This window comes from Tigriopus californicus, chromosome 3 (genome assembly GCF_007210705.1).
Source record: "Tigriopus californicus strain San Diego chromosome 3, Tcal_SD_v2.1, whole genome shotgun sequence".
In the NCBI taxonomy this organism is placed as follows: domain Eukaryota; kingdom Metazoa; phylum Arthropoda; class Copepoda; order Harpacticoida; family Harpacticidae; genus Tigriopus; species Tigriopus californicus.
In genome coordinates, this window is record NC_081442.1 from 1,289,192 (window position 1) to 1,300,887 (window position 11,696).

Sequence of the window (11,696 nt, forward strand, 5' to 3'; positions counted from 1 at the left end):
TTTTTTTGATTAGACTTTATTTCATTGGGATCCAAGGTAAGGTTCTCAATTGGATAAGAAGCTTCATTCATGACAGGAAGCAAATTGTTGAGGTTGAGGGATCCCATAGTGAGATACCTGATGTCAAGTCGGACGTCCCTCAGGGCTCCATCTTAGGGCCCCTCCATTTTCTAATATTCGTTAACCCGCTTCAAAAGCTTAGTATTATTGCCAATCTCTCTTCTTATACTGACGGTACAAAGTCAGTTTCTGGTAGGATTCTAGCAAAGGACCTAGAAATAATCTATTCTTGGGTTACTAAGAGTAATATGGCCCTTAAAAGAATGAAATTCCACTCAATGACGTTTGGGTCAACTCCTTTGAATACTGCACTCATAGATAATGGAGGTAAAGATATTGAGCAGGTCTCATCTATGAAAGATTTAGGTGTAGTCCTCCAAAATTATGGAAAGATCGATGAGCATATCTAGTTGAAGGTGGGTAAAGCTTTTCAAATTTGTGGTTGGATATATTGCACGTTCAAGTCCAGAGACAGCATCATGATGCTAACTCTGTACAAGTCGATTGTTCTGCCGCATCTTGAATATGCCTCTCCCATTTGGGCTTCAATCAGTTCAGCAGGTTTGCAAAAACTCGAGCAGGTCCAAAGATGTTTTACCAGGTCCATTGAGGATATGAGAGAGCTCTCTTATTGGGAGAGGTTAGAAAGGTTGGGACTGTACGTACAGTGTTCAGAGAAAGTACGAAGGGTATCTGATATTGTACGTTTTCAAAAGCATTCATGAGCTTTGTCCCAACCCAGGATTTAGGGTCAATTGTAGTGACCGTAGAGGCTTAACGTGCGTTTTGAGAGCACCTTCAAGCCCTCGAGAATCCAGGCTAGTAAGAACAATGAAGTCCATCTCTTTTCTTTCTCGGGCTCCTTCATTGTTCAATTTGCTGCCCTCAAATATTCGTAGGGCTTATGTAGGCGTTGATACAGTTGTAGGATTTAAGTCAGACTTGGACAAGTTTTTGACTAAAATTCCTGATCAACCTTATATTCAAGGATTAGCCAGATCAGCCAACTCTCATTCTTTGGTCCATCAAATAATATACGGTATATAAATACAAGTTAAGTAAAATGAATAAATTTCTCGTCTTGAACTGCTGGGATTCCAATCCCAGCAGCATTAAGGAAGTCTGCAAAAAATCCCTACAAATACAATTATCTTCTTTCGACAAAAAAGATCAATACTCGCAAAGATTTTGAACAATTTTATTTTGTCTAGATACTTTTATATAGGCATTTTGCTTTAGTTCAGAATCCTCACGGATCTTCTTTATACTAATGTTTCTCGCACAAAAACCCACGATCCATTTCTTTCTTTGAGCAACTTTCGGTCAATCATCATCTCTAAAAAAGAACAGCAGGAGGAAGGATTATGAAGGAACATTCATATCTTGGCTGGACAATTGCTCCGTAAACGAAAATGATCGTTTCGTTTGCAATTAACATAACTTGAAATGTAACATTTCACAATATATCACAACACAAAGTCAAAAAGTTTTCATGGAAAATGGAATGGAATTTGGTCATACCCTTAGTTGACAGGTGAAAGAAGAGTGAATTTTCAATGTCTTTCCGTTGGCATCCAATGGTTTTCACAACCATTTTTTTGCAGAAATGAAGGGAAATCTGAGATTGATAAAACTAGCAAACAATTCGCAAAACCAAATTTTTCCATTTCCATAACAAGTGGCGGGCATAAGGAACAAAATGTTAAAAGTCCTAAGCCATTGATCCGTTACAAATGATGAAATTTAAAGAAATTAAATCATTAGTTTGAGATGAAAATACGACCCAATTACAAATGGCATCGACCCACTGGATGAACTGCGAACACAAATTGGATGACACCTTCATCCCACATAAACATGAACAACGCTCGCTCATACTTAAAAAAAAATATTATGTGCCACACGTAAGGGAGGCTTATTTTTTCATCAAAAAAACACCTTAATTGCCTTTGACAAATGATACTTACCACGTTCTCGATCTTGCAGTTCAAATTTAGCGTTGTCCACCATCACTCTATCCACGTAAGAACCCACTTGACCTCTATTCATTGTGGGAACGTAGAAGTTGTTCCGCTCCTCATTTGGAGCTAATTTCAAGGCCACCCAATGTCCACACAAACAAGACATACTGACGAAGAGACCGCTGATCACAGCCAAAGTGAAATATAACAAGGCCTTCTCCATATTCTGGATTAACACCAGACCCACTTCCAGAAGGGGCATCACGAACATTTTTTGCTGTGGGTCTCGCACATTCTTGATGGAATCGATCCTCGTTCTTCTTGTTGAGGTTTAAGATGGAGCAATCTCGTTTCTCACTCATCATAACATGCCTTGTTGATGGAAGCAGCTGACGAATTTGGCAAATTGTCAAGAATTCAAGATGTACAGAATGACTCAAGGGAAACGGGAGAATCTCTCGCTCGTCTCAAGTTAATGAGATCAAAATCTTTTCTCCGCTATTCAAGGATCTGTCAAGAGCCGGCCTTTATTTGAAGTGACATGCGTCAGAGAATCTCATTCTTTTACAACCACTTCATCCCCAGAAGTTCTGGCTTCCTTCATCAACTTTCCAGTTCAACCCAACCACCTGTTTTGAGAACTTGGTAAATTGAGGAGGGAACACGTTTTTCCATTCCAATCAGGAGATCCGTGTCAAAATATGAGCTCTATCGAGAATGTCATTCATTTTATTGGTGAGGCTCGAATTGTCGGCTATCCTTAAAGGACAGAAATATGAGGGTAATGCCACTTGCAATTGAATATCAGAAAATAATGTTGCTTTGCAATGTACTTGTGCTTATCTGCTCACATGTGTGAACACCCCAATGCAAAGGTAGTTGGGAAAGGATACTTTTAAAATGAAGTGGTTGAAACAAAACTATACGCAAATCGGTTAAGGAACAGAATGGTGGACCAAAACGAGTAAAGATGTTTTCCATGGATTTTCCGTCATGTCCTTGACTTTTGTTGTTCTTGTTTGCATAAAATCGCGGGATTGCGAGGTTTTCTTAATTGTGTCTTTTAAAGTTTTCCCATTGCCAAATCAAGAGAGAGAGAGAGAGAGCGAGAGAGTCTAATCTGAAATTCAGGCTGCTCATGTCTTATCAGACCAACAAAACACATTTTAACTTTCAACTTAAACTAACTCTTTGTGCCAGAAGGTTGTTGTTGGGCCTCTATTTTGGGCCTCCACTCAACAAAGTGTTTAAGGCCTGAACTCAGGGATGTGGACCAGGATTACGGAGGATCCAAAAACTCATCTCCCCGTGATACAAATAGCCGGAAAGTTACAAGACAAAAAGATGAAGCCGGCCGTTTGTAAAAGTTCCGCGAAACTTGAAAACAAAATTGGTTTTAACTCTAGAAAGCATGAGAGCCCTTTGAGAGTGAAACTTCTTCAAGGTATTTCATACCAAGCCAGAAGAGAAAATGAAGCGAGGATTACACCTCTTCTCTGTGCTATCTTTCGATAATCTGAAAGTCCAATTTTCTCTCAGATTGATTGAGGAGCATCTCGGCCAATCTGTCGGGTGAAGTGATCTTAATTCTCCGGGGCTAAAATGTTTACTCGTACGTGGTAGGTTTATGGGCCAAGATCAAAGGTGAGCTAGACAAATAATCCTCCCACTTTGAGACAACCAACCAACCAATTCAGTTTGGCAAGATTGGGTGGGGATTGGAAATCAATTTCGACAGAACTTTATTGGTCATGCTCATAGCTGAAATGTGATGGGTTCCTGGATTTCTTCCAAGATGTAAACAATGCCCGAATCATCGATGGTGGCAAACTTCTGAAAGTCCTTGGCTGGAAAGATCCTGGATACGGAGCTGCCCTTGATATCGAACATCTGAAGCAAGTGATTGGAGTCCAAGGCGCAGACTTTATTTCCTCGTGGAGACCCTATCGAGAATCAATAAAACTTGCTTTGCAAACAAGTTCAGGAATTCGTCAAAGGACCGAGCTTTCTTGCTTGCTTACGTGGTGAATGGGCAGGGGACATTTGCTCGTGATCCTCGATGCCAGATCCTTTGGGAGTGCGTCTGAAAAAAAAATGACAGATTTTTGAGACATTTTCTGCGCCTCCAGTAAATCGGTTTTTTATCTGGCCGACTGACTTCTGGCAGACTGATTTTTGTTACGTATAAAGAGACGAAGAAATAGCTTTTCACAAATAGACCATACATGTACAGTGCATGCATGTCCCTGTTGTGTGCATGTATGTATTCTTCAACTTTCATAATAACCCGCATGTCCGTGTTATCATTTGAGTCCCAAGTTTACCAAGAAGTTCATCCCTCATAGCAGCGTAATTGAAACGCCTCACTGTAAATGGTGAAATAAGCATTGTTTTCAGTCTTAAAACTGCATATAGGTTGGTACAACCAGGATCCAAGTACATGTAGCAAACTACATTTGGGATAAAATGGCCAACAAATTGGCCAGCAAGACATGTCCACTAAGAAATTTGATCGGTGCCTTGAGTTCCTTAGGGAAACGCAATCAGATATCCAGTAACTCAATACCAATCTCTTTGAATCCTATTTCGTTACATCAAACCAATAAGGCCGTTCTGTATACAACATCAAAGTGTAGGATGCAGTACGTTTATCAATATTTTACTCAACAAAAACCTCGATTCTGCACGTGCAAGCAAAACAATAAACCAGAAATGGTTTATTCTTAAGCTAAAGCAGTCTCTCCGAAAACCTGAATGAAGAAAACGTACAATATGATGAAAAGCGCAAGATTTTCGAATATATGGCAACGTTTTAATTAAAAATATTTTGCTCCTGAGGTATTTGCGACTTCTTAAAAAAATGTACTGCTTCGTATTAGAAACATTTAAGCTAGCAAAAGTTGGCCTGGAGACAGATTCTGTTTTGAGGGGTGAACGTCAGATATTTGATTATGCATGTATCTATAGTTTTCGTCTCCATAAGCAAACCAAATAAACGAATTGCACGTGTTTTTGGCAAAAAAATTATGCACATAAATCTTGTTTTAATGTCTTACTGGAATATGTTTCCTTGGCTAATTCGTCGGCTTAGAAGATCGGTGGGTGGGTTCAGCTCTTCAGATGGAAGACTTTGGAAGATGGATGATCTTTGCTTGGACATTGTTTTCACCGACCACCAGGCAATCTTATCCCCTGCTGTCACCAATTGTCGGCTGTCATGGCTAAATGCAATATCTCGCAACCAAGAGTTTTCCAATTGAAACGACATAATCAAATGCTGCTCAATGCCTGTGCTCCAAATCTAATGACATAAACGAAACAAGTTAAACAGTTATGTATAGTTATAGATCATAGATCCCAAGACTTGCTTACCACGGCTGTGAACGATTTGACGTTTTGTTTCTTGCGTTCCTTTACCTGAACAGATGGAGAACAAACCTCAAGAGTTTTAACCTGACAAAAGTTAAGTCAGAAGATCGTTTTACCATTTTGGATTGTGAATCATATCCCACAGCGAGCAAGTTCCCCTCAACATTGAATTTGCACACGGTTACTGGGACATCTTTTTGCTCTGCATATTCCAACTGACGAATGTACGACAGATCCTTGAGGGCCAAAAGAGAGACCACCCCGTTAGAGCATCCCAAAGCGAGCATACCATTAGCCTTGCAGCCATCCATAGACGTGAATTGTTCGCTTCCACTTGGTCGGCATGTATTTAGGGGATAACCTTTCAAGTTCCAGGTGGCCACGTTGTTATTGTGAGATCGAGTAAGGATCATGGAATCGTCCTGAGTGATAAAGTGAACCGCGACCAAAGGAGATTGACAGGCCTTGACAGTGGCGCTCTCACATTCATCATCGAAGATCTGACATGGAAACCGATTATGAGTGACTTCAATCGTCCTTATGGAGAGAGAGAGAGAGAAACCTGAGTCACACCATAAGAACTCCGTCCTCACTAACAGACGTGACAGTCCGTCCATCCGAGCTGACTTTGATATCATTGACCCGTTTGGTGTGAGATCCCAGAGCTCTCACCAGGCCTTCACTGGGACGAACTAGTCTGACGGCACCGCTGAAGCAACCAAAGGCCACCGTTTCACAATCATCGGACAGACTGACGGCGGTAATTAGACTTCCCTCCGATGTGGAGTTGTATTGGGGATTTCCATTCTTCAAAATCTATTCGAGCAAAGAGTGGAGTAACATTCAATGACGGTTTGTTCCACTAAGATTCGACGAGGGTTTTTATGTAGAACGAGAAGAGAAGGTTCGCCGTTCGTTAGCAATTTTATAAACAAAAACAACTTCCAAACTGACGTTTCTGTTCAATTGCTGGTTTCCTAGAGTTTACCCAAGTTTAATGGACTAAGTAAGCATCTTATAAGAGCTGGTCTGTTCTAGGACTTCCATAATAGCTGGATGTGTTCCTTGCCTGAATTCGGTTTGTGTCATCGGAGGCCACGATTCGGCAATTTCCCATTTGATCTAATTTGGCATCAAATGCTGGACCAAGGCTGATGACTTGCTGCTTCGATTTCACTTGCAGATCATCCAACGACCAGATCATTATGGTCTCGTCATCACCCCCAGAAAGCAAGAAGTTGTCAAGAGTGCTAATATCCATGGTCAGTATCCGTCTAAAAGAGGCACAAAAGCGCAACCCTTGGGAGCATGACCAAGACCTTTGTGACACTTAAAAATAAAACGCCCAAGCTAACCCTGAATGTCCAGGCAATGCAGCGATCACTTGTGTGGTCAAAACGTCCCAGACGGTAATTAGATAATCCTCTGAGGCAGCTGCCAATTGCTCTCCATTCGAGGTCAAGCTCATTTTGGTAAAGGAGCATTGGCGCGTGCGTTGGAAAATTTGGCTGTCTGGTGCCGGGAAATCCCGTTGCCCTGGTCTCAAGGTGTTGGGATCCCACATAAGGATCTTCTCTGAGGATAAGCTTATGATCTTATGGGTTTTGGGCACAAAAACCAGATCTGTGACTCGTTTGAGGTGCTGTCCATTCGAGCTGAGAAATTTCCCATTCTCCATGTTCCACACGCGAATGGTGGCGTCATCGGAACCAGTGAAAATGTACCTGCTCGAATTAGAAGGAAATTTTTGTTGATCCCCAAATGCTCCAATCAAGCTGGAGCAAAAAGCCACACTGACCTTCTTTCAGGCAAGAATCTGCACACATTCACTGGCTCGTGATGTCCAATCAAAGACAAGCGAAGACGACGAGCCCTTAAATTGAACACCTACAAAACAAGGTCGGAACTTTTGGGATGGAGGGAAACTTCTGTGCGACTTTCCAAGATACGACTGACTGACCTTCACGGTACCAGACAGACCACCGGCAATGACCTCTGTTCCATCGGCATTAAAATCCACAAACAAAACCGTCTCATGGTTCAACTCTTGGAACAGAAAGCTTTGGTTGCTCAAATCCCTGAGGTCGTGATCCGCTGTGATCAATTTGGTCATGTTCGTTTTGAAACCACGAACGCTCTTGGACCGACCCAAACCGTTCGAATCTATGTAGTCAAAAAGTCCCAAATATGACATCACTTAAAAAGTTGGCAAAACTAGGCAGCACAAATCGATCCTTACAACGACGTTTTGGCGGTTGTTTGATCTCGAGGTCAGCATCGTCTTGGAAATTGCCCAAATCCCAGACTTTCACGCTACCATCTTTGCTTCCGGAGGCAAACAGATCTCCGTCAGGTGACAAGGCTAACGATAGAACGGCCTCTTTGTGACCAGTGAATCGATGAAGCACTTCGCCCGAGAGGGCGTTCCACATTTTGATCTGCCCATCACCGTTGCAAGTTAATATTTTGGTAATGTCCTAGTGAGATATGAAAAAGATGTTGAATATGGAGCAATGAAACGAAGCATCTTGATTGGAAAGATTCCAAAATTACTTACTTTCAAAAAGATGGCTGATTGAACTGAGCCATGATGAAGAATGGTGGCCATGTGATGTTGGTGAATCCCATCCCGATTACTCCAATCGAAGTACAAGGTTTCCGGGTGACTCAAGGCCATGCTTTTGGCTGCTTGATAAACCTTGGAACTTTCAGGCTCCTTTAGGGCCAGTTGAACAATGTCAATATTGGGATTCTGGTTCATGACGAATCCAATTGTTCGGACGAATTTCTCGAAATTTTCTAATGCTTCTACATTTACATCATCCTGAATAGTGAAGGCCGTTAGTTTCGAGATACTTGTATTACTCAGCTGACGTCAATAGTTTAAGGGCCATACTTTTCCAATTATTTACGTCTCGAATTTCTTGAAATCATTTAGTAGGTCCACTTGACCATTGGCCTTGATCATTGCTCCAACTAATCTTAGGTTCAGATATATGTGTGGGAAGTGATCTTACATTTCGGCCTTGAGCAAATGATGGCCCAGATTGGCAAAGATGTAGGAATCGTCGACAATATCTCCGTAATCTTTGTAATCCACCTTCTTGAAGTACTGATCCAAGAAATTGCGATGCATGTCCTGCATAAAAAGAGACCATGTTTTACTCTTGGATTTTTAAAAGAGGTTTTTGGATTGGTAGTGGCTGTGCCAAAAAAAGGTTCATCCATCGAATTTCAAGGTAGTGATGCTCTTATGCTTGATATTGATAATTTTTGTTAGCCCAATAGTCATTTTACAATTAGGGGAACATTTATTTTCTTTCGATAAATGAAAAAGTACTTACCCCAATAGTAGGATATTTCATACATATTACTACATGCTTTCGAAAAGGCCAATTAAGGCCAATCATTGTTTGTTCGATCTAACCTTCCATAAAAATAGCTTCTCACAAGCATGATGTAATGAATGTGTAAGCTTTCAACTTTGGTTTGCTCATTGCGACTTACCCGCTCATTTTCGAGTTGGGCAATGTAGAAGCCAAATATGAAGCTGTTGATGGTATAAACATTGGATTGGAGAATGGAATCATTTTCCGAACTGGCCAATGATTTCTTCAGGAACTGATCCATCGTATCCTCAACCTCTATGGCATTCATGTTCCAGTACGTCATGAGAACCTTCAGTGAATCAAAGCGAGCATTTACTTATCCTATCACCCCAAATGCAGCCAATCCCATGGATCCTATTTGCCCTACCTCATAGGGTAGCAAAACCCCTTTCTTGTAACTCATTTGCTCGTAGTAAAGCTTGTTCTTAGGAGACACTTGGCCACCAATCCGGAGGGTCGTTTTCAATTCAGTACGATCATTCTAACAGGATTGTTCAATGTAGATGTTATAAGACGATCAAGATTACCATGCTAGTCATGATGAGGATCTGTCATGTGTGTACAAGACTGACAATTATTCACCTACCTTGGCTCTTTGATAATCATGTTGGTCCAAAAACACCGCCAAAGATTGGTATTGTTGGCGCAAGGGCTCATCCAAGTTCTTGACACTGGACATTACATGTTCAGAAATGCTTTTCGTGCCACTTTGCTTCCGAATTCGGCCTGGAATTAAAGATTTTGAGACTTGTTTATTTCTTTTGATTTTACCTAGAGAACTTCCGTTTGGGTTAAATTTTGACATATTACTAGGGGATATGGATAGCACTGTTCATTGTAAATGGACGAAGATATGTAATTAACACTCAATCAATGACTTATCAAACTTTGGATAGTTCAAATTCATTTTCTCGTCTTTTCCCCGGGTCGTACATTTGACGTTTCATCTGCATTACTTCAAGAAGAGTGTCAAAAAGCCCCCTCCTTAGCTTGAACTAAGAAGAATGTACGACCCAGCATAGGTAAGAGAAGAAGAAAAAAAAATCGTCGGAACAAGGTTCCGTGAGACTTGTCCCGTAACCGTGTAACGTTTTTCAAATAAAAAAAATCACGGAAAGACTGGTCGAAAAACGATGCCCTCTCAAAACTCAATACGTGACTAATACATAGCAAATGATACATGTTTTCATCTCAAGAGGGCTTTATCATTAATTTTCTGTGTAAAGTTTTTGAGCGTTGAGAGGACATGACTTGAATCAGTTAGACATTCACTGTTGTTGTCCCAACGACCTTAGAGTAGACAATTCTGAATTGAAAGAGGAAGCAATATCTTCTTGCCTCGTTCACTGTAAAATAAAATCACCCCGTTTTTTTTCGATTATCAAATCTCAGACTTTTTGTACTTTTGAATTATTGTCTTTTTAACTGATAATGCCTTAGAGATTTTAAAAGATCGATATTATGCCGTATGTACAGTACAAGAGTGTGGAAACTCACTCATATGCCTGGATTTGAGGTTAAAGAGATAATGGCCCCATCGTCCCGATTCCCGTTGTTTGGTGGAGTGCTTGTTGCCCGTTTCACTGATGAGGCTGCCAATCAAGGAAATGACCATGGGCGATCCCTTGCACTCCTTATGAATCTCGAGAGCCTCTTCGGGTAAGAACTCTTTGGGTACGTTGACGTAAGACGAAAAGAGTGCCATGGATTCGTCCTTGGTGAAGCCCGAATGAAATTCAATGATTTCCATGCAATTTTTTGCCTCTTCCATGACCGTTGCATCTCGTGTCGTGACCAGGACACGAGCTGTCAAGTTGAACGTGTTGATCACGAAAGGCGACCAAACATCGTCCAGAATGAGTAAGCTTTTGCTGTAACGCTCAGACAGAAACAACCTGTTCGAAAAGTTCGGAAAAACACGTTATCACATAGCCTGTTATTCTAAGACAAGGTCATTGCTAATGTCGTCTCATCTTTCTTTGGTATGATATTCAAATATGTTAATTGTAAGTATTGATATTAAAAATAGGAAACAATAAACGAGTCTATAGAAAAATTATTCCTTTTCATGTTTGTTAAAGAGAAAAGAAAACAGAAAAGAAGTCTCATAAAATAATGACCGCTGGCAGTAAGACCGATTCAACAAAAGGGTTGAATGAAAAGGTATGGACAGACCACTTCATAGAGTTCCAATGGTAAATGAGTAAGGTAACCAGAACAATGCCCATTTCATCAAAGCCAAATTCCATAGCATTATCATTTGATGTGTTCGTGAGCTTTGGTTAATTTTTTTATCCCTTCAGTCAAAACCATTGGGACATTTGCGTCAAAATCAAACATAACAAATTCCCAGCGCTCCACCTTTGTCACAAGCCCACTGATGTTTATTAACGGGTTCGCCTATTTTTATTGGTGGGTGCTTGATACCAATGAAAGGGTGAGCTTTGTCTCCGTCCAAACCCTAAATATGCTTAAACATAAACAAAAAAATGTGAAATGTGTATAAAACGAATAACACATTTTTTCGCCGCCTCTAGCTATTATTTAAGCTGACTGCTGACCAGGTACAAACATTTAACTTGAGGGCTGCTTACCTACTGCAACTTGAACTACTATTGCATCGTGCAACAAAGCCAAAGCCACGCCTGATCCTCAAGTTTTGATCAAGAAAAATAGTTTCCAACAGGAGTGTCATGTTTTCAATTGCAGCACGAAGTATGTTAAAGCAATGTGCGCCTTGGCCGTACAGCAGGTGTCATGTTTTCTATTGCAGCACGAAGTATGTTAAAGCAATGTGCGACATTGCATTTTATAAAAGATTATCTCCACCATAAATCACTTACTTCCGTAAGATCTCTTGCCCATGCTCGATACTCGTGGGTTTGGTTGGGGCGTCAAGTTTTTCGCAAAATATTTG

At 40.8% G+C, this 11,696-nt stretch overlaps 2 protein-coding genes across 2 annotated transcripts in view; both read right to left on the bottom strand.

Annotated features, from left to right (window-relative positions):
- Window positions 1-1,244: 1,244 nt before the first annotated feature.
- LOC131877467 (uncharacterized WD repeat-containing protein all2124-like) lies at window positions 1,245-8,426 on the bottom strand. The gene is made up of 14 exons (XM_059223144.1): window positions 8,287-8,426; window positions 7,948-8,214; window positions 7,630-7,867; window positions 7,351-7,553; window positions 7,189-7,277; window positions 6,746-7,114; window positions 6,460-6,664; window positions 5,964-6,206; window positions 5,507-5,890; window positions 5,394-5,438; window positions 5,078-5,322; window positions 4,043-4,104; window positions 2,028-3,964; window positions 1,245-1,396 (listed from the first exon to the last, which is right to left on the bottom strand). The coding sequence occupies exons 2-13, from the start codon at window positions 8,149-8,151 to the stop codon at window positions 3,777-3,779; spliced, it is 2,475 nt and encodes an 824-aa protein (XP_059079127.1). The 5' UTR covers window positions 8,152-8,214; window positions 8,287-8,426; the 3' UTR covers window positions 1,245-1,396; window positions 2,028-3,776.
- A 3,143-nt stretch (window positions 8,427-11,569) lies between these two features.
- LOC131877468 (apoptotic protease-activating factor 1-like) overlaps window positions 11,570-11,696 on the bottom strand; it is a 3,222-nt gene continuing 3,095 nt past the window's right edge. Inside the window, exon 6 of the mRNA XM_059223145.1 lies at window positions 11,570-11,639. Coding sequence (XP_059079128.1) covers window positions 11,619-11,639 — 21 coding nt within the window. The 3' untranslated portion in view covers window positions 11,570-11,618. The remainder of the gene's footprint in view (window positions 11,640-11,696) is intronic.

What these genes read in the sequence shown, in the direction of transcription:
- LOC131877467 (XM_059223144.1), bottom strand. Translation starts at nt 8,151, where the DNA reads ATGAACCAGAATCCCAATATTGACATTGTTCAACTGGCCCTAAAGGAG. An exon ending in AGCCAAGGAAACATATTCCA is followed by an intron (nt 4,105 to 5,077) that starts GTAAGACATTAA and finishes TTTTTTTTTCAG; the next exon opens with ACGCACTCCCAAAGGATCTG. An exon ending in GTCCCCTGCCCATTCACCAC is followed by an intron (nt 3,965 to 4,042) that starts GTAAGCAAGCAA and finishes GATTCTCGATAG; the next exon opens with GGTCTCCACGAGGAAATAAA.